This window comes from Neodiprion pinetum, chromosome 5 (genome assembly GCF_021155775.2).
Source record: "Neodiprion pinetum isolate iyNeoPine1 chromosome 5, iyNeoPine1.2, whole genome shotgun sequence".
In the NCBI taxonomy this organism is placed as follows: Eukaryota; Metazoa; Arthropoda; class Insecta; order Hymenoptera; family Diprionidae; genus Neodiprion; species Neodiprion pinetum.
In genome coordinates this window covers 26,364,201-26,390,023 of record NC_060236.1, presented here as the reverse complement: position 1 = coordinate 26,390,023, position 25,823 = coordinate 26,364,201, and the positions used below count along the sequence as shown (strand labels likewise).

Below are 25,823 nucleotides of genomic sequence, written 5' to 3'. Positions count from 1 at the left end.
ATTTCCACCACCGCCGGATGAGAAGTTCTGACCGTTATTACCCGAAGAATTAACCCAGGGCATTGCGGAAGCTCTGCGTCTTTCCATTTCCGCTTCCACCTGGTTTATTTTGTTTTGAAAATTCCTCAAACGACTCTCTGCCACGACACGCTGGGAATGATAAGGCGCGTAGTTGACATTGACCCGTTCCTCGCATTCTCTCTGTCTGAGAACAGTCAGGAGTTCTCTCAGCTCAGCGTCGGACTTTATACTCAGGATCATCGGGTCCAGGTTGGTGTTACCTTCGGCCCCGATGCTCTGACATTCGGTGATGCTTCTGTTCACGAGGTTCTCAACGAAGGCTTTAAGGCTGTTCACCTTGAGCTGCAGCATCGTTAAAATCGGGACGATATTCCGTGGTGGATTGGCTAACATATGAAGGTTTATCAGGCCGTTCACCTGCTGCGCGTTCCTCGTCTCGGCGATCAGCTGGTCCCTGCTCAACGCACCGATCGCCTTCTGAGCTCTTTCCATCGTCTCTTCCATCGTCGTCGTAACGTTGGAACCGGGAACTATTCTGAGGACCAGTCTAGTCGCCGCGCACGGTATCACGCCTTGGAGTGACAGAAACTGGGAAGCCAGAGCCTGCAGGTTTATGGAAGAAGGACAATTGGGCTTCGTGCAAACGGTGTCGTCGCTGCCAGGAGAGCAACGATGAGTATCGTTCTCCTCAGATTTCAACTGCTGCAAATTACCCTTCGTCCTGCAGTAACTGCAGTTTACTGGGTTTCCATTCGGCGGTGTTCGGTTCTGATTTCCAAGCGAATCGTAGACCGGTAGTGTGAAGGGGTACGGGAAGCATGGCGCTGGGAAAATTGGACTTGGCACTGAGGGAGGCCAGCCGATTCCACCAACCGATGGATAGTAACCCGTCGCCTGTGGATATCCAACGTTGAGCTGTGGTTGCGGTGGAGTTTGTGGAGCTTGTTGGGGCTGTTGTTGTGGGATCGGTTGGTTGTTTGGAAGTATGAAAATCGGCGTGGTGTTTGAGACGCAGCTGCGGATTTGATCGAGGATGTTTTGCGGAAGGTAACCGCCGCTCGGCTGCATCTGGGTTTGTCCCATCGGCTGGGGACAGAGACAAGGGTTTCCGTTGAACGCGACACAGGGACATGGATCGGAATTTTGCTGCTGTTGTTGCTGATTGAAGAGAAATGGATCCTGCTGCATCGGTTGGCCGAGATTATAGTTTTGTCCAGCCGCGCCTGCGAATCGGTGTAAGATGAACTTGAAAAAATATGTCAACGCCTCTTACAAAAAGTAGCACGATCTTGATTCACCTACCCTGCTGATTCATTCCGTAAGGATTTCCGAAGTTTTGCATTTGCTGGAAGTTGGGGAACTGATTTTAACTGGCCTCCGATCGAACGAATTGCCCGAACCCTGGGACTCGAGTGACCGATGAAGCAAAACGCTGCTGAAAACCGAAAATAACGTTACCTTTGTTTACCGTCTGCGCCTGAATCTGCAATTTTTATAACGGAATTTGAATTGGTATTTTTAGGGGTTATATACGTCGCTGACGCCAGTGAATGTTGGATAGATATTAGAACGAGTCTTCTTGACTTCCCTTCGTAGTTAAGCCTGCAGTGCACTGATTATTTTCCATTTGATTAAAATTTTACTCTATCTAAATGATAAAAGATGACCAATTAAAATTTAGCTGTCTTTTCGAAACATCACGTCTCGTTACATCAAAGGTTGTAAACGGAGTGTAATACATGCATGTGAAGTACGACTAATATGAAAATCAAAATCAGCTACTAATGGAACATGAAACTCGCGATATCCACACCGAATATCTTTGGCAACACAAGTAGAGTTGAGGAAGACGTGTAAGAAGGTTGTTTGGTACTTCTTACAGGATTTCGTTGTTGTACAGTTTAAAGTAACAGAAAAATTATAATGCTTCTGAAATATTATTATGCTCTTGCACGATTTCTAGACGTCTTAGTAACTGATTGCCCAGATGTAACCACGGCGTAAGCTTACGTGACGTACGATTTAGCTGATCAATTTTTGTTTCGCGTGTGTAAGTCATTTATTCAATTGGATTCAATGGATGGAAATGCACATCACAAGCTCTGTACTTTGGGCTAAAGAAATACCCGTAGAAGTTTCATAAAAATCTGTAATCCAGACCGACAGCAGAGGAATTACGAAGGAAATCTTTCATTTTTTTGCTGTAACTCTTGATCCGTTACTCGCAGCGTATTCAAACTGCGCGCAAAATTACATCGATATAGAGCATCAAAGAATTATTTCAACTATTTTTCAAAGTCGGCCAAATTTCGACTGTGAAAATCCGAAGCTGGGACCTTGCTAATTTGCGATTTTCAGACCTCGGAAACCTTTCGTCTGAGAATCGTTTTGCCGGACTCCGTTTCGTCTAATTGTAACCACAGGATTGCGAAAAAGATATGAAAAAGAGATATCAAAATACACGCAATCTTATACGCAAAAGTACGCGTCCACGCAGCGTATAAACTGACAGATTCTTGCGCCCTTCCAATTGCTTTTCAGTAAAAAAAGGAAAGGTGACGTAAGTCTCACAGTTTTCAATTTTTATTCTTGTTCATATTTCGCATATTTCGACTAACTCAAACGCGTCATTGCGCAAAGTCGATAGTTCGGTTCACAAACATGTCTACGTCTTTACCATCAACCATCAACCATCGTTACCAGACATGACGAATTTAGCTTGATTGTCGGAGCGCAAGTATGATTTCCTCTTGGGTAGTAAGTTTCTCAATCTACGCTGACGGTCGTCGAGTTTTGCGGGCACAGGCGTAGTTACGTATATCGCAATACGTAATATACTGCATCAAGGTCAATCGCCACTTTGGCCTTTCTCGCTGAATGGGACTCTCTCTTAAGTGGGCCAGTCGCCAAAGGCAGACGTCACAAAGATTAAAGTCAGCAAGCTCCGAGTTGTACAGACCTTCCACCGGAGTCTCGAGTACCAGACACGATTTCTACGTTTTATCGGGATTTTGCCGTTGTAAAATGATCAAGAGAATAAATATCTGATCCATTATTCCTGCGGTGGTTATTTTATCTGAGACAATTTCATACGGTAAGTGCGTAACGACCCTACAATTCAAAGCTTGAAATTCATCTCGCACAATTTTGAGAACTATTATACGCATGTGCCCTTATTCATACGGATATAATTCTTACTTTGGTGTCTCACAGTTTAGAGTGTAAAACACGTTCACATTCAGACGACGATTGGTAACGTTTTAGCATGATTTTTTACACCTAGAAAAGGAATGGGTTCATTCGTGTAAAAGAAGAAGAATATTGTAAAACTGTTTTAAACAATGGTAAGAATAATGACCGAGTATCCGTATGAATAATTCAGAGCAGCTCACATTGGTTCCATAAAAATTCTACAACGGTGATGTTACGAGCAATATGATGCTTTGTATAATGTATGCATGTATGTGTGTAAGTGTGTCTTAGAGGTGTAAGATTGAACTGAGGAATTAGGAGGTTAGTCGTAATATGAGTGTCGTTAGAGTAGTTACTCTTGTACCGCAACAACTCTGTATATAGTTCTATTTCTATGGCATCTTGAATACACCCAAATCAAGTTCAGTTTGTGTATTCGTTTTCAACTCCTTAACCCTTGGTCGTAGCTGCATTAGTTGCAACAGGTGATAACAGCTGTTTGAAAAAACCCGCCTAACAAATTCCTATGCATTTAACTGGTATCTGAGCTTACCTTTAACGCTGTACCCTCGCATGAAGAATAAATATTATTCTCCTACTGTGTGGATCTAGATTCAAGATATATCAATTTTGCTACCATTGGGTGTATCTTTGCATTGGTTTCAGCAATAAATCAGAGTCGGAGATCGCCACGGTCTGACAGTCTTTACCAAAAATGGCTCAAAAGTTACCGGACAAGGATTACGAATTCATTCGTGAACTAATCACGGAAATGGTGCACGACCGTTGTTTTTGCGAACGAGGCTCACGGGAGTTTGTAGAAGTCGATTCAATCCGTGCGGAGCCTCTCAGTTTCCCGGACAAGATACCGGTCAGCGAGATATACGCAGCCGAAGTTGGCGTCCGGTTCTCCGGCGAGCTCCAGAAATTTCCGGTCGTGATAAAGCTCCTACCGAAGGCAGCCGAGGTGACGAACGCCCTGGAACTCTTCCAGAACGAGGAACTCTTCTACAGCAAGATAGTGGCCAAGATCGGTACGCCGAACTTCGCGAAGTGCTACGCAGCGGACATGGGAAGATACGGCGGTCCGGTGATCGTCCTAGAGAACCTGAAGGTCCAGGGATACAGAGAAGTGGAAAGAAAGCTCGACGAAGAGCATCTCAAGGTCTGGATAAAGGCGCTCGGCATGTTTCACGGCAAGGGCTTGAAGCTGAAGAGCGAGAACCCGTCCGAGTTTCGTGAGTTTCACGCGAAGCTACTGGAAGCCACTTTCAACGAGGAGAACATCAGAACCGACATGCCGAACGGAAACGACATTCTAAAGACGGCCCCCTTCCGGGGCCTCAAGTATCTCAAGTCTCTGCCTCAGCCGGACCTCGAGTTCGTAGAAAAAATCGAAACCAGGCTCGGGAGAAATCCCTACGAAATCACGAGGGACCTCGCCACCGAGGTCAGCGAATTCTCCACCCTCTGCCACGGCGGTCTGAGCCGAAAAAATCTACACTTCAAATACGACGAGCAAGGCAAGCCGATCGACGTAAGAATCATCGACTGGCAGACGACCAGGTACTGCCCGCCTGGCATTGACCTGGGTCCCATCATTTTCACGAACCTCGACGCCGATGATCGACTCTCTAAGGTGAACCGACTCCTCGATGTTTACTTTGACGCTGTGGAAGCGGAGCTACCAACGGTTTCGAGGAACGACCTGAGAAGGGACGTCGTTTCGAAGCTACTCTTCGCCTACAACGTCGCGTCCTTCCACGTCCCCAACGTCGACAAGGATCTGATCACCCTCGAGCAGTTCGTCGAGGGAGTTTGCTCACTTGGGGGAGAAGATGCTGATCAAGAACTTGCCTCGATATTGTTGGACCTTAAAGCTCTTGGAACTTTTGATTAGACAGCAGGGTATTCTGTCAGAAGCTTCTTAGTATAAGCTTACAGAATGAGCCGACTGAGACCGATGCACGTATTATCCTCGTCCACTTGCTCGCGTTCGTACGACTTTACTGTAGTACTATATAGTCAAAAATACCGTTGCTCCAATCTTCTCGCCGCGGTAAAGTTGGACAGACGGTAAATACAAGTGCTACGTATTGTGTGGATTTTTCATAAACGACGATAATAACGCTTAAATTTAAGTTTCGAATTGCTTTGAATTATCTATTTTTCTCGTCTAACGCGTTTTCGAACCTGAATCACCATCGACGAAATTGTCCTTGACAGAGACCATGACATAAAATTGGAATTTAATAACCTCGAGTGATTGTTGGCATTTAAGATTGACCATGTAAATTCGAATAACTCAAAGTGCCACATCATTGAAAATTATCGTTATTGTCCGTCTGCAATAAGAAGTACAATTATTGGCATAGTACAGTAATTGAGGTACGAAAATATATACGTTGGAAAGATAAAAAGAGAGAGAGAGAGAGAGAAAGAGAAAGAGATCCCAACGACGATATTTATTTCTCACAGGTATGTTAATTACAAGAACAGTCTAATGTTCAAAGATAGATCTACTCAATGCGCGTATATTATTCACTGTCCCTCAAACTCTAAAGAACCTTGAAATAATCGTATCAAAGGTATTGGTCCTTCACCTTGCTTTACCTATTAAGTTATAATTAATTCTCGTCTCTTATTCTTATTCGGGTAGTCATAATTTATTGCTCTTACTTACGCTTACATTTAGGCAAGCATCATTCGTAAGAAAAACTAATTGATAATGCAGTGGTCTTTTATTGTCGAATATTCAGTTTTCACGGTCACTTCGTAACTTCTTGGGGATTCATTCGTTGATTAATCAACTCATTAAATGCCATGATTAATCTCCAGTTTTTCGTGCTAACGCAAAGATTTACAAGTATTACAAGTTAGACTCGACGATGTTCTCCTAAAGGCTTTGATTAACCATACGTGAGCTTGTAAGAGATAACTTTTGACCGATCCTTCGTAGGTAGGCAATGTTCCCAAGCCAATGTTTCATCAGAAAATCGATACCGCTTGCCGAGTGGATGTTTTACACACTCCGATTGTATACGCATAATTTTCTAATATGCACACACGCTCTTGGAAGTTATAAAGAGTCTTCCGTAGACCAAATAATTCTATCCCGTATACAGCGTCCTAATCCATTACATCGGATGTGCAGTTGATGGCGAATTTGTAAGTCTCTTTCTTTTTTTTCACCCGAGTAGGGTAAAGTCTTCTTATTCCACATCCAATGGTGCCGGTAAAGTAGTCTCCCGTTGACGCCGTTCCTGACCGATGGTGTCCAAAACCAGGAAGAGAATGACCAGCGTTAAGAAAAGCAGGCTGATGCAGACCAGGAGACTCGGTGTCGAGCATGCCAATATCCGCTTGCACATAGATTTTGTAGAACATCCTATCGAAGATGGGCTAGAGAGCGATGTTGGTGGTGGTGGTGGTGGCTGTGATGCTGGAGTTGGTGGTTTCACTGAACAAACTGGCCCATCAATTGATCTGCCACCGCAACGCGATGGTACAACTGATGGGGTCAGTGTTTCCTTAGCACATGTCCAATCCATTTGAAATAAAGCGAGGAAAATCGAAGAATTTTGAGTGGTGTCATGGGCCGAAAGTGACTTGAAATTGACAGGGTATAACAAAAGAGAAGATATTGATACGACGTTGCCAGTAAATGCATGTGAATTGGTCGATCCATTCTTCGCAGATTCCGGATTCGAAATGAATTCATTTCTTACGGTAAATCAATCTTTTCTTCTGCACGTCAATACGTTTCAAATTTTCAAAAATCTTATCGACGTATATCCATTTTTATCTACTCGTTAGTGATTGTACGCGACGTTGCTGCTAGGCTGGATATAAAAGTCCATACTCAATTCCCAGTCCACACAGTAATCTGCATGGCCTACATTCGATTGTTATAGATAAAAGGGAAAAACGTGGCTCGCAATCAAAATTTTATTACTTCGGCTGTATCTGTCTGTGAGATATTATTTCATACAATCCAAGACGGCGAACCGCAATCAGTTCTATTCCTGTGCAACATTCCCACGGCATATTGCCCCTTACTTTCCTCAGGCTATACATACAGCTAGGTATAGCTCGCATCCGGCTAGTAACTCAGAAGCCCGACGGTGTCGTTCATTCATCGATGCATTCTACGGCCTTTGAAGGTTGCGTTAGAGCCAGCTATAAGACATGTGAACATACCTACACCTGCCTATGTGCTCCTTTGCGCATGGTACAGATTCGTGATTATAAATGTACGGTAAGCGCGCTCTTGGTCATTTTTCTCATTACCACGAATATGGTAATTTTTCTTGAGCTGCATAGACTCCATTTAATGCATTTTTATCACCTCGAAACTATTTTAATAACAAGAGGAGAATAGCTGTGGGACAACTAGTTGTAACGTGATATGCCGTTATGTTTTTAATCAAAATGACTAGAAATTATAGGTGTGCACCGATAATCAACCGCGTAAGTATTAATTAATCCTGCAGAATGAGTATTGACGGTTTCCTTCCTGCAGTGCAATAATATGACGCCTTGTATCGATTCTAACGATGTTAATGTTTAACCCGTCCACCTTTTTCATTGCTCGGTATATTAACGATGAAAAGCTATAGCCATACACACAAGTACCGCAAAGTTCGCCTGGTTATATTATAACATATACTTTGTGCACAGAAGTAATCATGGTTGTAAAAGGTAACGCCAATTTTAGAAAACGAAGCCTTGGCGAGGTTTTTGCATTACAACGAAATTTCGTTCGAATTCTTGACAAGGAATGGAACAGTGTAAATATTATGCTTATGATAAATATAATCCTTTGTCAAGATGGTCTTTATTTTGAACTTTTTCAAAATTTGACCAGGACGCCCCCAAGTTGGTTCCAAGCAAACAAGTCGTCCTGTGACAAAGTATTGTATACCGAAACTGTGGTAAAAACAGGTGTATTTCAAATGGAAAACTATACAGCCGTTATGTGAGGGTTTAGGGTTGAGGTAGGGAACCGCGCTCGGAAGGAGATTGTTATTCATTTATTTGTAACCATTCCTGAGGGCTGCCGAGTCAAAATTCGAACAAGTTGGAAATAAAAACCAGCCTAACTCACACTTGCGTGGATGACGCGGAGCAAAGTGCAGCGGATACTTGCCGGCGGTCCGACTACGCCGGGTCACGATCACTGCCACACGAGCCACGAGAGACGGGGCTCAAACAGCGCGTGAGTGTGCACGGCGTGTACGCTAGCTAGTAGTCGACGAGTGGGGATGAAATGTGAATGATCCTAGCCGGCGGTAGTGAGGGATAAGGGCAGGGAGAGTGGGGGGCGCCGCTTCGGAAATGGCCGCGGGAAAGTAGAAAGCGGTGTGCGACGGTGTGTTTCGACGGTTCCGACCGATGGATCGGCTTGTAACCATACGTGAGAGATAACCGAATATGTAATAATTCCATAATCGCGGAGCACGGTGCATGTTTTAACGAGTAATGTAAGGGCGGAAAAGAGGCGGTCGAAAAACCGGAAAAAAAAATTCGCTACTCGGTTTTTTCAACACCGATTCAATTATAGAAGGGCAAAAAGTCTTATCTTTCTTATTCGTATTTAATGAACGCTTACTCGCCGTTATCACCGTCATTATCAGCCCTGTGTTTCCCTACGTTTACGCACACCGCCGCCGAGGGCATATTATTCAAGAATGGCCGGGGACAGTGCTAACAATGAAACGAAGGAGCGGGGTGAGCAGAGTGCGTCAGCTCGGGGGGAGCCGCATTCCAGAGTGGGCGGCACGGTGGAATGTGATCATCCACCTCCCGATCCACCCGGTAACAGGAATTCATCCAGCAGCATGAACACGATAGCAAATTGCCGATACGGTATCACGGCCTCTTTCATCCAAATTTGCCAGGTAATACACCGCAATAATTCAATCATACGTATACGGATATTTTGTATTGCATCGCACTCGCGACCGCTGCTATTTTGCCCGTATGTGGCACAATGAAATCGATATAATGTACAGGGTGATTCAGGCGGCATTGAAAAATTTATCATACTGAAGTTAGTGACGTTATGGTAATGATTCATGCTGGGGAAAAAACGTTATTTCGCGATTTTCTAATTCGTTTGAAATTCAGTATACCGTTACAAAACAAAACACACTCATACTTCGAAATCTTAGTTCCTTCAAAATTATTGTGAAATTATGTTTCGTTACTAACTTCAACCTCGTAAACATTTTTGAAGCGTAAATAATGCCTTGACGAAATTCATAAATAGAGTAATCTTTTTCCCAATCATCTTGAGAGAGTTTAGTTATTTCATGGTAGAAACGATGCTCACAGAATTTAGAATCTCGTTATAATAAACAGTTTGAAACTTTGTTGCGACGATGCTTACTTCAGTTTTGTTACTTTTCTGTCATTGCTGAAATAACACTTTACTAAAATACCAATTACCCTCTGATTGGTCAAGACCAGATGTCTACTATCTCCCAACAACTGTATTATCTAATCGCTATGTATTCGGATGAAAAATTTTCAATTTTCAGACATTGCCGACAATCTATAGCTGAAAACTTTACCGTTTCACCGTAATTAGTAAAATCGAAACTGATCTTTGACTGACAGTAGGTATTTTTTATTTCGTTTCTAGATACGTCTTCAGTATTTGTTTCCTCACCTATCCTCGCCACCGTTGCGCTACAACACTTGCCAAGATTCGGTGGAACTGACAGCAGAGCGTCTTGGCAACGATGTCATACGCTATCTGCTTAAAGAAGATTTATATCAGGTGTCAAAGGATCCAGTGTCCAGAAGCATGCGGCATAATGTACGCCTGATGCTCAATAAGCACAGTATACTATTCACCAGTATGGTAAACAGACTGAATGTTGTTCCTGATACCGCTTACGAGGCTTTCATGGCCGTTGCCGACGAACTGTTCTACAATGGCGGAATAACCTGGGCTAGAATTGTTTGCCTGTATGCTTTTATGGGGAGATTGGCTCTCTGGGCTAGGGACAGAAGGATGTACGCGTTGAAGAAAAAATTACCCTCTTATGTGTCGAGGTACGTCAGCGAAGAAATCGCCCATTTCATCAAGGGATATGGAGGATGGGTGAGTAGCACCATTGCACTATCACTGGGCCATTTACTGTACCTCATTACTCCAGCAACAATTGGTACAAAAATCTTACACGATTTTTTGTACCTGCAATATTAGCAGTGAAATCACATATGGCTTCTCAATAGTAAAATACAATAAATAGGTCTCGCCAGTTGCATTGTGCAACTTATCATCACTGGTATGAATTTCTCTCTATGTTCTTGATGCTACAAGCCCAAGCTTGCCGTGCTGCTGAATTCGAAAAGTGCTTCAATATTACCCGATAAATGAATATCAGTGTGAATAAGAATATGATATTTTCAGGAACAACTTTGTATAGAGTATCCAGTTGCCGAAGAGGTCAGTGGAGCCATTTGGCGCAGTCTACTAATGACTGGTGCAACCCTGGGATTGATTGCCATAATTCTGACTGTAGCATCTTAAGGTATTTAATCCAAGGTAAACATTGAATAGTAATTATACTGAAGAAGAGAACGATGAATAAAGAACAAATTTTCAAGTACTTATATTCTGTGATTAGAGTCGTTGAAACAATTTTCAAAGAAACAACCACGTTTCAAAAATTTCTCTTGCATTTGTTAGAATGTCCAGTGACTGGATTTTAAAGTATCCAAGCCAATATTTCATTTTTGACACATTTCTTTAAGACAAGATGATCTCTCACATTGAAAATTTCCCAACCATTAGACATCTTGAAGTTGATATAAACTCATTACTACATGTAATAAATGTCGACAACTAATATGAATGTTTTATGAAATTTGTAAGAGTAACGAATATTAACAAGACCAACGAATTTAATTGTATTGGAATTATAATAGCGCCATCTGAAAAAAAATTTGGGAAAGTTCTTGTTCGTAATTTTGTCATCCTACCAAACAAGTTTCTCTATAAATTACTTATTTGTGGAGCCTGTACAACTTGTATATTCAGATAACTTACATTAACGACGACGCAGTGCGAGTTTGCTGTTGCATACGGTAACAATACTATATTGCAAAGGAAATTTCTCAAATAAAGGTAATAGTGATGATTTTTTACCTTTAAATAATTAGCTTTAGCTTCAGCCTCGGCTTAGCACAGATATCGGTGAAAATAAATAACTTGATGAAGTATAAGTAGAAGGAAAATAATTATAATAATAATACTCAAAATCAATTAATCTGATCTCAAAACCAACAAAAAAACAAGAATCTCAAAATTGTATTGAATTTAGGTAGAAAGCAAACTATTTGTATTTATTTATAATTTATTCTAGGTAGAAAATATATTAAATAACAAATTTCATAAATGATAATGCTCTCAGAATACAAGGGAGGAGAACGTCATGTACGATATTCAATCCTTGTGTTTTGGGATAGCAATATAATATATGTATGCTTGGCCATTAGTGGTTTACAGTAGCGTCTGTCCTACAAATTATAATCTAATATGTAATTTAAAGATTTATAAAATGTGTTGTAACAATTTTTGTATGACGATAAACTCTCTATTTTTTAGTTTTAATACCTTTGTCATTGAAGTTTTTGTACGAACTTAGATTGCGATAATAAACACTTTTAATATCTTAATTCTGTGGTCATCATTTTGACAAATACCTGTTACTTATTGGATTTCTAAGGAATCTTTTGATGATGGGTGGTAGAGCTTTTGAATGAGACAAAATTTTACTAAACTTTTATTATTATTATCTATATATTGGAAAATTGGCTAATCAAATATCTAACAAAACTATGATAAGGTATAATTTAATATTTTACAAGCGATTTATTCCGATCGGAAACAGTGAAAACAATGCGGTATTAAGACCTGTTTGTTGTTAGGTACGTAATATTATTAATAGAACTTATTTCATTTCATTACAAGTAAGGCTGGGTTCTATGGACGTATGAAGAATGACTAGACGCTAAGGATGTTGTTGCTTCTTTCTTCATTTTTACTTTTCAATTAATTTCAATCACCAGATAATAATAGTAATACTAATAATAATAATAATAATAAAAATAAGCCTTAATCTCATTTACGCATTCATAATGAGCCACCATAGCGTTCAGTCAGTCGTACACGCATTCAACAAGGGTTTTAACCACAAACGTGTACGCCTAATCATGTGCAATTTTCCTGCACCAGAACACTTTAAGTGTTTTATTCAGTATTTTTTTATCTTATTCCTCTGCGTGTTACCACTTCAGTTACGACGTGTAATAATTCCTGATAAATTGGGGAGGGTAAGCTTATAAGCTCATAATATCTAAAAGAATGTTGAATCGAGACACAATGCTAAAGACGAAATAGTCTATCAATTCTAGCTTAAAAAAAAAAAAAAAAAAATTATTCGAGAGTAAAACAGAGAGCTTATGACAAAAGTTTGATATTTATGGGACGAAACATGAAAAACGTGACAGAAAAAATGTGCTTATTTAGTTATTTATAATAATCTGTTCCAAATTATTAGTCTTTATCGTCAAGATCCAGGCAAAAACGTGTCGTAAAAAAAAAATTCTTATTTAATTATTTATAACAATCTGTTCCAAAGTATTAGACTTTATCGTCAAGATCCAAGCCATTATCTTAGTATTTAAGAGTGATATAATGGCGACAGGAAATATTGTAAAATAAAAATAACAGAGATGAAAATGTACATATCGGATTTTAAGTTGTGTGCTGGAACACCAAAAACACATTGTCATTACGGGTTTTTCAAAGGAATATCATCAGTGATAATTATAATTAGCCGATCGTCAGTTGCTAAGACTTGTTTCTTCTTTCTTCCACTTTTAAAACCAAACTTGAATTCGCAAGGCATAACAAAATGTATAATTTAAAAAAGAAAAAAGAAATATATTTTTATATATATAGATATATAACAATTTACTTATTCCTAATCAAATTTGCAAACTGTACAGAAAACGACCGAATTAGTATTTTTTTACTCTCTTCTCCTCTTTTATCCACTATTTTCTCACAAAATTTTTTCTGATCATAAGAATCAATAATTAAATCTTCAAAAGATTCTAAACTTATTTCATTTCCATTATTACTTATTTACCGTTATACTATATAATATAGTACGTATATATCACTATGTATCTGTACAAGTGAAACAATTTTACGTTATTGTTCCTGAAATATTATTATGATCAAGTGATTAACAATAACTAATGAGAAGAAACACAATAGCAATGGTTAAAGTGTCTGAGCTTGAATCTTTGAGTTTTTTGTTTTTTTACCTTTCCACCTGCAGTACACTACGTTACTCTAATATGCGATGGTAAATAGGTAGTTACGTAAATTTAATCCGTTCCATATAACTTGGCAGTGAAAGCCCACGACTAGTGATGTTTTGCGGGACAGAAAATGAGATTGAGAAAAAGCAAAAGAAATTTAAAGCCAAAAATAAAACACCTACAAATAATGTATAAGATTTCTACACATGCATTGCAAACATTCATCCAACGATGGTTGCAGATCTGTGAAAAACTGAAATTAAACATGAAACATTTCTGAACAATGATCAGCTTGACAAATAATGACAAGCAAGTTTAATACAGCAAACTTACGGTGGAATGTATATTGTTCATTATATCACTCGAACCGATCAGCCAACTGTACAAGTTTGGCATACTAAACGTTTCACAAATTCTATACACAAGCATAGAAGGCTACTTCTTCTTGCTTTTCTTTCGTTAACTTTTAGCATGTGGTGCAAGTGGTAATATTTTGGAAGTTTCAATTACTCTGTCAAATAGAGAACCAAAGTCTATTCTTTGGTATCCACACTTCTGTACTGAGTTAGTGAAAAGTCTTGTATACCTGGTCTATCTGATTAAGACGAAAATGAATTCAAGTTGCAGAAAGGATGAAAAACAAAAATCACAACAGAAAAAATAATAATAATAATAATAATAATAATTGTGCGTGCTAAATATTTGGTGTAAATTATAATTCATATTATTTATGATGATTTCGAAATGATTTATATATTTTGGGGTAATTGCATCTTGTAGCAACTACTCGCAGTCCGTTATGATCAGTCGTAGATTGCATACAGAACACGCGCTAAGTATACTTCTACACGTTCACATTATTTGATCATTTAACCTTAAGAAGCTCTCACAGATTTGTCACTGGGAAACTTGAAACTGGGAAACTTGAAACTCGAAATTTGAAATTACTAGTTTCAGATTAGTACACATGGTCATTCGGTCGATCTTAGGCATTCCATAAAGCATTGTTACAGCGTCAAGTCCAATATTTTTCTCGCGGCGGAGGGCGGAGGGGGGAGGGAAACGGATTACACACATCTATTCATACATAGGGTGTGTATATATACGTATATGTATGTGTGTATATATATATAATATACATACATACATACATACATATATACACACTTATATATACACTTCATCTAACAAGATAAAAGTATGGATCAAATTACTTTGTATTTCGTCTCTTGGTAGTGTTGAATTTTAATTAACAAGATGATAAAATCGAATCATAGCAACATTATGTTAATGGAGATGCGTTAACGCGGACCGTATCGTCATCAAATGTATATCAATATATATGTATACGATTTTTCTTTATCACTCGAGGACCTGTTCTTTAATTTTCTGTCTCTTATCAGCTTCTTGACATATCACAGCTGGGGCAGGATGAGGGCAATGGGGGAGATGGGGGAATGATGGGTGGCGGGCAACGTCGAGATATATTGGGATTCACGATCTCATCTCCATTGGATAAAACTTGTCAAAACCCCCCTCCCCTACAATTTATTCTGTATAGTCCCACCACTCCTTCTCATATCCTTCATGGACGTGTTCCAGAAGCACCTTTCTCCGACTGTCGCAATATCTGTTGTGTAAAAATGTTAAAATATAGTTGAATAAATTACGAAAAACGTAATAGCAACTCACAAACTAAAGACACTATTCACAATTTCGCACCTGTATTTATCTTGTACTTTCTGCTTTATATCGGCCAGATTCTCACTCGTTATATCCCGCTCTAGGTATTCAGACAAACACTCGGTCGCACTTTCCAAGTCTCTCTGGTTATCTTCAAAGATCACAGACTGATTATTTTTCCTCAAGTAATAGGCAAACACGTATGTGTACATGAGAGTTTGCCGACAGGAACACAATATATCTACTGCTTTCTTCAAAAATTGTACCTGAAATCCAAATAGCGTCGTAAATAAATTGTTTCTGTTTTCCTTCTGCTATATACAGTTTTGCAATTTATGTACATGAATGTTAGAACAGGAAGAAATTCTTAGTTTATTTTTTTTATTTCACATTTGAGCGTGCGAGGTTTCTTAAATCATAAGTCACATAAGTTTCGACTTTGCAAACGTACCTAACGAGTAATCGTTATCAAAACTCACCTCTATCCAAGACATGTTATGCTGTTGCATCTCCTCCATCTTCTCTTTGACACTGGCGTACAATTTGCTCTCAAACTTGAGCGACTGCATGTGATTCATGTATCTATTACAATAGAATAAATATCTTTGTAGTGCCGACCTAGATTTCTCTTGAGCATCTCTAGCTGCTTTGGCTTCCTCCTCGTCGTATCTGTTACAGTTATACCAGCTGGAACCATGCGGTTCCCACGGTCCAAGGCAGACCCAGCAAAAGTCCGCTTTACAATTTTGGTTTTTGCACACCATGTGATTACAACCTCCATCCTTTTCGATGGTGACGTTGCACTTCGGACACTCTTTTGTGTTTGCCGCAATCCAGTTGGAGGTTTCAGAATCGTCATCGCACTTCTTAATCCATTTTCTTAACAAGTGACATTTAACAGGGTCGTGCCAGTTCTCTCCACAATGGAAACAAAACGTGTGCCCACATTTACACGTAACTGGTCTTGGTTCTACATATTGCACTTTTATCGCATTATTGCAGTCCGGTGACGGGCACCACCTCAGCAGTCTGTTACACTGAAAAATTAGGTGATATTAATTATAATTCGAGGCGTGAACACAACTTTCTGATGAAATTAAGTGATTAAAGTAAGTAAAATTCAAGTGCAGGTGCAACAAAGTAATGAAACTCTCCGAAAATTTCAATTATTTAACCAATCGTCAAGTGGATGTTCAAAAAAGACAAACGGAGCCTGTTAAGTATGTTGACGTTGAAGATTATCTTGTATTGGGAAGGGTAATGAAAATGTTTTAGTCGGTAATACTGGTTAAAAACATCGGTTAAGAAGGATTCAGAAATTAATTTTTCATTTGAAATGTATTTACAAGTGAATTTTCAAATTAAAAAAGTTATTAACGTGTGGGAAAGACAAGTGAGTGCGAATCATGAGATGTCAATGTACTACCAGACCTGAAATAAAGTCAATTTTCAAATGTATTTACCTTTATACTACTATATAGTTACTACTATGTAGTATACATATGCGCTTACTTCGACAAAACTGTTCGTAATGAGATGCTGATACTTCAATTTTACTCTAGAGTCTTTGACAAGTCTCATAACACTGGCGTCGTCGACTAGTATGTCGCAGGCGTGAGCGGCACAGGCTATTGTCTGGCCAACACCTTCCTCCATAATTTTTGTAGTTAGATATTCTCCCCAGCACCCTGTGCAGAATCTATGTCCACATTCCAGACCAGTCATCATCTGTTAGAGGCAATAAAAAAATGTGTTCGTAATAAAACCAGAAATGATAAGTTACCGCAAGTATGAAAAAAAAAAAAACTTGCGTCACTATTGTTTAATAGTTGAGGGGATAAATAAATTTTGATACTACATCAAGGTTTATTTCATTCATAATCCGTTTGCTTTGTGTATTAATTAGAGCCAAGCTGCTGGCATGCCTTTAGAGTTCAAGGCTTCGAACACTGTTTACCGTCTAATTTGATTAACAAATCAATGGCAGTTCAGGCTTCGTTTAGACAGAATAGTTATATATTAAATTTTACTACGTCACAATATTAAGCGTTAATGTTATATGACAGTAAAACGTTTACTGTTGTTACAGGATTGGTGGCGGATAATTACTTCCAACAATGAGAAGTGTGTCGATTTTAAAAAGCAATCAGAGCTTGACTTGCAAAATATACGGCACTTTTCTCATTAAAATAAAAAATAATTACTATCACTTTTCTTTATGAACAATTCTCTACATATTCATTTAAGTTCGCAAACAAATTACTCTTCTAAATTCTAAATATTCATCGTGCAGGATTTAGATTTCATTAGCATTTCATTGAATTTTATCGACAGTTTATCTAATATTTAATACATTATACCAGCTTGAGAGAGATTGTACTAAATTATTTCTACGAAAGTAACAATAATTGGACATACATTTTCTTTTTAGCTTGGCCATTATATAATAAACTAAAAATTCCCCCAAAGTAGAATTTTTTTGCAAACTTTGAAACGATTTAAAGAACTGCTGCAAAAATGCTCTGAATGATTTGAGTCATTCAAAACAATAATTGCATCACTCACCGACGATGGTAATGTCATAAAGCATATGCCGCACTCTTCCGTTCCGTTTGTAGAAGTTCGTCGAGACTGAAAAACAATAGAACCAAGAACTGAAAAGTTGTTGAACAGAATGAAACGACAAAAGTTGAATGTTCTTCATCAGATTTTTCATCAATTACCAGAGATATTTGTGAAGATCTGGTCCTGTTAATGACGGGTCCTTTTCTAAAAGGATTTATAACGCGTGCTTCTGCAAATAATTTTTCTTGATCACCGTCATAAAAACGTTCCATTAATTTCTCTTTGTCCCATTTAAAATGATTAAGTAAAATCCTAGTCGTGGTTGCAGGTATCTAAAACGGTACAAAAAAGGCCTGTTAAATTGCATACTCAACAAAATGAATAAGGAAATTCGAAAAATATGGTAATTCATTTCTAGTAGTCAATTCCATTGGAATAAAATACACGAGTTGTTTCCTCATTCACTCACTCCTCACTTACTCACTCACTCACTCGCTCACTCACTCACTCTCACTCTCTCTTTCTCTCCTTTGCCAGATATTCGTAAATGCGAAAATTGTAAGGAAAGGGTGGGGGGAGTAAAAAAGATGGAAAAAAAGAAAACACAAACACGCTTATAGCTTGCAAGGTGAAATTGCAGCAGCAACTCGCATAATACATACAAGCAAGCATGAAAGCGATCAGCTGATCCGGAGAAGACAAAGAAGCAGTCTTGAAAACGGCGAGTGGATCGAAAATAGGAGTTGGGAGAGATAAACAAAGGACGAACGACCGCGATTTAGAGATCAGTGATCACTTATCGAGGATAAAAAGGTTTATACAAAGAGGTTTCTGTAATTTCGTTCCCGAGAAAATGTGATTTTTCTTCTTTGGTCAACGGCAAAATATATGTGTAGTTTTATCACATTGAAGTTAGTAACGTTATCGTAAAGATTCACGCCGAGGAAAAGCAGTTATATCGCGATTTTGAAATAGTCTGAAATTCGATAAACCGTAATAAAACAAAACACACTCACATTTCGAAATCTTGGTTCGTTCAAAATCATTGTAAAATTAGGAAAATAGTGACTTTTCTGCAATGGTTCGTTACGATAACGTTACTGAATTCAACCTCGTGTAGTTTTGACGTGACTGATTGCGAAGGCGGAGGAACGAATTCAATGACCGAAATCACTCACCTCGACGACGGTGTTTACGTCTTTAATCGAGTCCACCATATGCTGAACGATCTCTTCGGTCGATAAAACCTCGAAAGGATAATCGTCAATATCTGTGGCTCGTTCGCGGGGATTCCCGGACTCAATGTCCATAGCGAAATCGACGTCATCACCGCTGGACTCGTTACCCGAATCAACGTCGTCATAGGGTGTCTCTTCCTCAGAATCCATTATTATCGGGGTTTATTATGTATTTTGCTGGGCTACTTTGTTTATAGCGTGATTTTCTCCTCAGAAGACTGATTGCACGTTCTTCCCGTTTCTGCTCACCGTGGCCGTCGTGATTGATGGATAGCGAACAGAGATACGATCGAATGGATTTTTCGAGTATAAATTTTCCAAATCACGCGCGTAGACCAATTGTCCTTTTTTTTTTATTGTAAGATGCGTCTGTGTCTGTGTTTCTCGTCGGTTTGAGATATTTATCCGTTCACCAACACCAGCACGAAACTGTTTGTGAAACAGTTCGATAAATATAATGACAAATGGGAATTGAAGGTGTAGGAGAACAGCAAAACAGGTAGTACGTACGACTGAACGAATGGAAAAAATAAATAAAAGGGAAAAAAAACTAAACAAAAGGAACAAAACTAAATAGAATCAAAGGGTGAAACAATGCCGCGATTAGTTTCGCGACTCGAGATTAGACGGGAACCCTACCACCTAGTGAATATGTGCGAACAAACGGATTCTGTGTGATCCGCACTTTACCGCGGGATGACCCCCGACGAATTTAGATTTCGCTGTATTGCGAGCCCAGAGAACGGTGGGAATAGTTGTGAAAACGACACAAAGGCAGCTAACGCGATTCGTCAACTGCAGCAACGGGTTAGCTAGGCGAAACTGGTGCCGTGCACCTGTGTTATTCGTTGTTCGGAGAACCAGCGAGCGGGCGAGCGACGATCTTTCAGCACATGACGTCACCGTAGCGAGCAGTGCTGGGTTCTGAAACGCGCAGAGAATCACGGGAAACTTTATACGAACGTACCGTAGGACGTACACACATGTGTATACCCATACTTGATGTAATATATGCTTGTGTAGGTGTACCAATATTATACATATGCACGCAGAGAGCGCACGGCACTTGGTATCATTATTTACCTAGTGACAGATAATCGAGACACGGGGGCCTTGTCGCGGCGTTATTTTAACCCCTTGGGTGATCCGACGGGGGGTCCCGTCTCCAGGACAAAGGGCTGGAGAATTAACCGAATCTATATCGCGACGTGCAACGGCTCTAAGAATACACAAATCAGCTGCCAAAAACACTCGAGCTTATATTCGGCAGCTGATCCACTAATGGCAGACGCGCAGAACGAGTCTGGGGGCTAGCGCCACGCCACGGCGTGTTTGGAAAGTTGTCATGCGAAAGCATATGGGGCGCCTACTTTTCAAGCCGCGGCCAATACCTGACGGTTTTAAATTTGTCAGGACCAATGATGAGCGCGGTTTGGTGACGTGACGTTTCGCATTCCGTTTTTTTTTCGCACCACATCCCACCATGCCCCATCATTGCAGCAACAGCAACGCGGCGAACGAGCTCATTTCACTTCTGCTACCACTGCTGGAGTCACGTCCGTCATTCCGGAGTGGTGTTGCTGATGCTGACCGATGCTGTCCGCTGTTGATATCGAGTGTTATTTCGCTTCTCGATATATCGTCGCGGTATCGTCGACGCTGATAGGGTCTCGGGATTATAGGAGCGTGGAGGCGAAAATTTACGCAGAATTTCACTGTGAACTTTGAAAAGAAATACGGAAAAGCAAGAGGAAAAAAAAACAACGAAACTACCGCTCCGAGAAACGAGAAGAGGAAAATCGCGCGCGTCGACGCGAGTTGCGGCAGCGGAACTGCGGTCTGCAGATAAACGGCTTTGTGATTCGTCGGTAGGCGCCTTCTTACGCCAACTACGTGAAACGCCTGAGTCGAAGATCGATTATTAACGCGTTTTTCGTTTAATAACATGCGGACAATTTCGCACTGCTCGTACCTGTCATCCGCGACGAGCAGCTAACGCGCGAAACCTCGCTGGTTAATTGCGAGTTGAAATTCGATAAGGACAAACATGAGTCTGCCTACCATCAAGGATTACTCGCTCCTCGAGAAGATTGGCTCTGGAAGCTACGCGACTGTTTACAAAGCCTTCAAAAAAGTGCGTGTGTACATTTGAGGTTATGTTATACTATGTTACGTTATGTATTATTATGTATACAATATGGAAGGCTGTGATGAGAGAAACAATGATCAAATGGACGCAAAAACGTATGAGAAAAGAAAAAAAAAGAACAAAAAATAGCGACGTTAACTTCGAGAGTTTAATAATCCTTTGTGTAGGGTGGATCTAAGGATGTGGTCGCAATAAAATCGATGGACAAGTCAACCTTGTCAAAGTCTGCTATAGAGAACATAATCACGGAGATAAGGCTATTAAAAATATTGAAACATGAACACATTGTAGAGATGAAGGACTTCTTTTGGGACGACAGGTTCGTACCTGAAATTAAGGCAACGATGTTTCAACTAATAAGTATAAAGAGGGTAAACTGTCGAGTTTTTATTGAGCAAAAAAATAAACAATCACTTATATTTTCAATTATATTTATTGTTCAGGTACATATACATTGTGATGGAATATTGCGACGGAGGTGACTTGTCGAAATTCATTAAGAGAAAGCACAGATTGCCGGAAAATATTTGTCGCAAATTTTTACAACAACTTGCGTTAGCGTTAAAATTTCTACGCAGTCATAACGTTTGTCATATGGATCTCAAACCGCAAAACTTGTTGCTTATGAACACACCGAAACTCACACTAAAAGTTGGAGGTGCGTTAATTATACAGCACGTTTCAAATGAGCGAAATCAAACGAACTAGCCTAAAGTGAAAGAGTAGAAAAAACGAGCATCAAATTTATTGATATTCCACACGCTTCCAGTGCTTTCAAATCGAATGCTGATTTGTTATTTTAGCAAATATCAGCTTCGTATACAATCGCACACGAATTTTCTAAACGCCTCTTGAAAAAATATTTATCCACTTATCCTGAACCGTTTTCAGACTTTGGTTTTGCTCAGTACTTGGCTAATTATGAACACAAATTTGCGATGCGTGGTTCACCGCTTTACATGGCACCTGAAATCTTGCTAGACCACAAATACGATGCCAGAGTCGATCTCTGGAGCGTCGGTATCATCATGTACGAGTGTCTTTTTGGCAAGGCTCCTTACTCTAGCAGCAGCTTTCAAGAACTGGCTGAAAAAATTAAGGACAGACGTCCAATTGAGGTGATTTATAGACAGAAATTATGGTTCGAACACTGGCTGAAAAATTTTATAGTATATTGTATGCAATTAAAACACTATAGCCCTACCCTACGTAAAAATAATTGTTTTTGTAGTGTATCTGGGTTTTATTTTCATATTAGTTTTCTTAACCACAGAACAATCAATCATACAATCTAGTGTGCATCTTTGTGAAATCTTTTCAAATTACACAAAATCTTAAGACTCGTGAAGATCTTTTGCAATGCGTCAGAATGTTTCAATGTTATTTTAAATACCAAGACACGTCAGAGCTAAGGAAATCTTTCAAGTCTCTTGTCGTTTTTGAATCGTGGCTTATATGCGCTCCAGTTATTACGCACTGCTTTGCATCGAATCTTTTATACCGGCCCTAGGGGTCATTTTGCAACGGTTAACGTAAGGTAGAAAGGCACCTCACTCAAAGGATATGATTCACGAGATTCTCGTAGTAAAGCATGGAGGCATGTTGATTGTGGACTTACTTGATCGGAATTTTTATAGTGTTGTCTTTGGATTGAAAATATGGATAAATTTTTTATGCGCTATACAGCTCCCTAAAAACTCGTATATAACTCCAGAGTGCAAAGATTTGATAACTTCGCTGTTGAAGCACAATCCTTCGGAGAGAATTACGTTTGACGAGTTCTTTGCCCATGAGTTCTTAGACCTGGTTCACGCACCGACCAAAGACAACTATGACAAAGCTGTTGTGCTTGTACACAAGGCGGTACAGCTGGATAAGGAGAAAAATCAGAAGGAAGCTTTTCACCACTACTGCGACGCTCTCAGATACTTCATACCATTAGTTACCAGTACGATAACATCACTGTATTTATCTATCTCTCTCTCTCTGTTTGTGTTTGTGTGTGTGTGTCAAATGTGTTGATACGTCGGACTGGCGTTGATAAAGAACTGGGCACGCCGACCCGATGGATAAAATACAAGGGTAGTCGATGCAGGCAGTGGAGAAGAGGAAGTGAAATTTTTTCATTTATTGTGAATGGCTGCGAATATTATGCATGTACAATTTATAATCGGAATGGAAATGTGAAGATACTTATAATTCCTTAGATGAGACTGATCCACAAAGGAAAGAGGCTCTGAGGCTTCGTGTCAATGATTATATAAAACGAGCAGAGGAACTGAAAAGCGTTTATGCCGATGACTATGTGGATAATACTGATAAAACAAAGACAGTTCCAGAGGTGCAGGGGGCATTGGCGAAGAAAGAGTCCTTTGACAGAAACAGCTACCACAAATTATGTTGGTACAATGATAAAAATGAGGGCATGAAAGGGAAACGGGAGTAAATTCACACGCACCCTTTTTTTCTACATATTTATGTTATTCTGTCTGATGGCGAAATATTTGGTGGTATCTGGAAAAAAGTAACAAGTCGATATTTTCTTATCTCCACCGGTTGTATGGGTCACCAGTGATTTACACAATGCGTTGTACAATATGAATTGTTCACTGATTAATTAAGAGTAATTAATGAAAGTGTAGTTCTTTCCCATTATTTAAATATAATATTTTTAAAGCCAATGAAATGGGTGAAGCTATTTTCGGAATATTTACATCATTGGAATAAGTAAATGAGATGAACGTAGTTTGAATCTCCCATTTTAAAAGTTTCCTGGATTTCATATAAATGAACCTTGACACTTGAAAAAAAATTCAAAAACAAAATGTGCTTTCTTGTTTATCTGCTTTATAAATAAGGTCAGTGTCAGATTTTGAAAAGCTAAGTACTCTGCTGATTTCTTTCGCCCAAAAGACTGTGCAGTTCGATTTATCTCCCGTTTCTGTTCACCTGCTCATGCTAAGTTAACGATTGGAATTGACTGAAGTAGAAATTTATAAAATCAAACTCTATACGCAATAGCTGAATATTCACGTTCGGAAATAGGTAGCCTGAGCAAAAGTACAGCAGGTATGTGCGATGCCTTAGAAATAGGTGAGATTGCAGAGCAGTATCTCTCTGAAGGGAAGTACGAAGTTGCCCTTGAGAAGTTTAAATCCTGTTTAGAAATGCTGGTGCCTCTTTTAGCTAAGGAACCACCTGGCCACAGAAGAGACCTCCTCCACAAACAGGTAAATTCACCCGAACGAAACATGGCATGCTACGTTACACAAATCTAAATTAATCAACTATGTTACAATATTATAGGTTCAACTCTGGATGAAAGAAGGTGAGAGTACCAAGGCTCTTTTGGGTACGAAAAATTTAGAGCCAACAGGAACGCAGACCACCTCGTATTTAACTGATCATCAATGTACCCTGCAGTAATAAAGTGATAATTGAATTTAGTTAAAATTTAACGGTGATTTGGGGCGGAAGGGGGGCGGGGGCGACTGACTGACCATTCTTCGTTCGCGTATCGTGATAATTACCAAGTTATTCATCGACGCGACTGATTCCTGCCTCGCGCATAGTTTCTTACGCGTCCGCAAAGTGCAGACATTAATTCGCGCACGCGATCTGCAGCAGATTCGCAAAGCCTTGCGGATCAAATTAATAGATACATGTGTATGCGGAGCTACGGACGGCATATATACACTTGTTGCGCGAGCTTGTTTACTTATCGTTCTGCAAGGTCGCGACGAAATAGCGTCAAGGTGAACGTGACCTTTTCTGCCCCGATTTTTTCCGATGCGTTGTATACTTGTACCGAATCTTATCGCATTGGCAATTAAAATTAGAAAGTATCACGGTAAAATATTCTAATAACGTGCGAAAGTATGTTACCTTCCCCTTTTGCAGAATCTGTAAACTTTTTCATGCTCTTTGATATTCTCAAAGAATTTTGAAGTATATAATATAATTTTGAAGATACTTATGTACAGTCGAATCTCGATCATCTGAATCAAACGGGACAGGGCCTAGTTCGCATTGGCGAAAGTTCGGACAAGGGAGCAGTAATGGCGGGTGAAATGATGCCAGGTATATAAAATATTACGAACACAAGATAGTTAATACATGTATTTTTTTTTTTTTTATTTTCACACACGTTATTCCAAGTCCTTTGACGTGTAAGTTTGACACAAAATATCGTTGATATAAAACTATGAGAATGCAAGTGGTGTGGGTCAGTGTAACCTAATTTTTCGGAACAAAGAAATCCGTATTTAAGATTCACAAAGGACCAAATTCCTTTGTCCTAAAAAATTAGGTCAAACTGACTTGCACCACTTGTAGTCTTAACCCCTCGTATATGTTCCACAATTTTGAGTTCACGAAGGTGAACCCTAGAACGGCAGGGGGGGGGGGGGGGTAAGAAACACCCCACGCGAACTTTAATTTCCGGCCGCAAGAGAACAACTTATACGTTTTTAAATCGAGACATATCAATTTTCGACCACTTTTGTGGAACTTGCACAAAAACTTTTTTGGCCCGCGTGATTCTTCACTAAAAACCGAAGAAAATGAGACCCTATAGGACTTTTAACGATATGATGTACCAGAGTTATGGAGTTTACAAGGTTGGGGCG

At 39.6% G+C, this 25,823-nt stretch overlaps 3 protein-coding genes across 11 annotated transcripts; 2 read left to right on the top strand and 1 right to left on the bottom strand.

Moving 5' to 3' along the window:
• Positions 1–39: 39 nt before the first annotated feature.
• Positions 40–11,904, top strand: LOC124220097 (uncharacterized). 3 transcript variants are annotated; one of them, XM_046628543.2, is made up of 5 exons: positions 40–3,115; positions 3,880–5,691; positions 6,414–9,113; positions 9,860–10,324; positions 10,637–11,904. In XM_046628543.2, exon 2 carries the CDS (start codon positions 3,929–3,931, stop codon positions 5,111–5,113), a length of 1,185 nt encoding a protein of 394 aa, XP_046484499.1. In that variant the 5' UTR covers positions 40–3,115; positions 3,880–3,928; the 3' UTR covers positions 5,114–5,691; positions 6,414–9,113; positions 9,860–10,324; positions 10,637–11,904. The 3 variants fall into 3 exon arrangements, with proteins under 3 accessions (XP_046484499.1, XP_046484498.1, XP_046484500.1); XM_046628542.2 differs by having other exon boundaries at positions 3,880–9,113; XM_046628544.2 differs by lacking the exon at positions 40–3,115 and adding an exon at positions 3,153–3,698 and having other exon boundaries at positions 3,880–9,113.
• Positions 11,905–13,153: 1,249 nt separating this feature from the next.
• On the bottom strand, positions 13,154–20,592 carry ari-1 (E3 ubiquitin-protein ligase ariadne-1). Of its 6 annotated transcripts, XM_046628535.2 has the most exons (9): positions 20,130–20,355; positions 19,737–19,970; positions 18,987–19,475; positions 17,967–18,140; positions 17,809–17,874; positions 16,756–16,971; positions 15,723–16,280; positions 15,283–15,509; positions 13,154–15,190 (listed from the first exon to the last, which is right to left on the bottom strand). In XM_046628535.2, the coding sequence occupies exons 3-9, from the start codon at positions 19,194–19,196 to the stop codon at positions 15,109–15,111; spliced, it is 1,533 nt and encodes a 510-aa protein (XP_046484491.1). In that variant the 5' UTR covers positions 19,197–19,475; positions 19,737–19,970; positions 20,130–20,355; the 3' UTR covers positions 13,154–15,108. The 6 variants fall into 6 exon arrangements, with proteins under 6 accessions (XP_046484491.1, XP_046484493.1, XP_046484494.1 ...); XM_046628537.2 differs by lacking the exons at positions 19,737–19,970; positions 20,130–20,355 and adding an exon at positions 20,438–20,592; XM_046628538.2 differs by lacking the exons at positions 19,737–19,970; positions 20,130–20,355 and adding an exon at positions 20,417–20,478.
• Positions 20,593–20,596: 4 nt separating this feature from the next.
• Aduk (Another Drosophila Unc-51-like kinase) lies at positions 20,597–25,602 on the top strand. 2 transcript variants are annotated; one of them, XM_046628539.2, is made up of 8 exons: positions 20,597–21,180; positions 21,363–21,514; positions 21,639–21,853; positions 22,087–22,313; positions 22,882–23,143; positions 23,403–23,594; positions 24,241–24,425; positions 24,502–25,602. In XM_046628539.2, the coding sequence occupies exons 1-8, from the start codon at positions 21,094–21,096 to the stop codon at positions 24,619–24,621; spliced, it is 1,440 nt and encodes a 479-aa protein (XP_046484495.1). In that variant the 5' UTR covers positions 20,597–21,093; the 3' UTR covers positions 24,622–25,602. The 2 variants fall into 2 exon arrangements, with proteins under 2 accessions (XP_046484495.1, XP_046484496.1); XM_046628540.2 differs by having other exon boundaries at positions 20,597–21,290.
• Positions 25,603–25,823: the final 221 nt, after the last annotated feature.

Excerpts from the sequence above, each read along its gene's own strand:
- ari-1 (XM_046628537.2), bottom strand. The coding sequence starts at position 19,196 with ATGGATTCTGAGGAAGAGACACCCTATGACGACGTTGATTCGGGTAAC. Across the intron at positions 15,510-15,722 it reads ATAACATGTCTTGGATAGAG|GTACAATTTTTGAAGAAAGC; the intron begins GTGAGTTTTGAT and ends TTTGGATTTCAG. Across the intron at positions 15,191-15,282 it reads AAAGTACAAGATAAATACAG|ATATTGCGACAGTCGGAGAA; the intron begins GTGCGAAATTGT and ends TTTACACAACAG.
- LOC124220097 (XM_046628543.2), top strand. The coding sequence starts at position 3,929 with ATGGCTCAAAAGTTACCGGACAAGGATTACGAATTCATTCGTGAACTA.
- Aduk (XM_046628539.2), top strand. The coding sequence starts at position 21,094 with ATGAGTCTGCCTACCATCAAGGATTACTCGCTCCTCGAGAAGATTGGC. Across the intron at positions 22,314-22,881 it reads AGGACAGACGTCCAATTGAG|CTCCCTAAAAACTCGTATAT; the intron begins GTGATTTATAGA and ends TGCGCTATACAG. Across the intron at positions 23,595-24,240 it reads AAACAGCTACCACAAATTAT|GTAGCCTGAGCAAAAGTACA; the intron begins GTTGGTACAATG and ends GTTCGGAAATAG.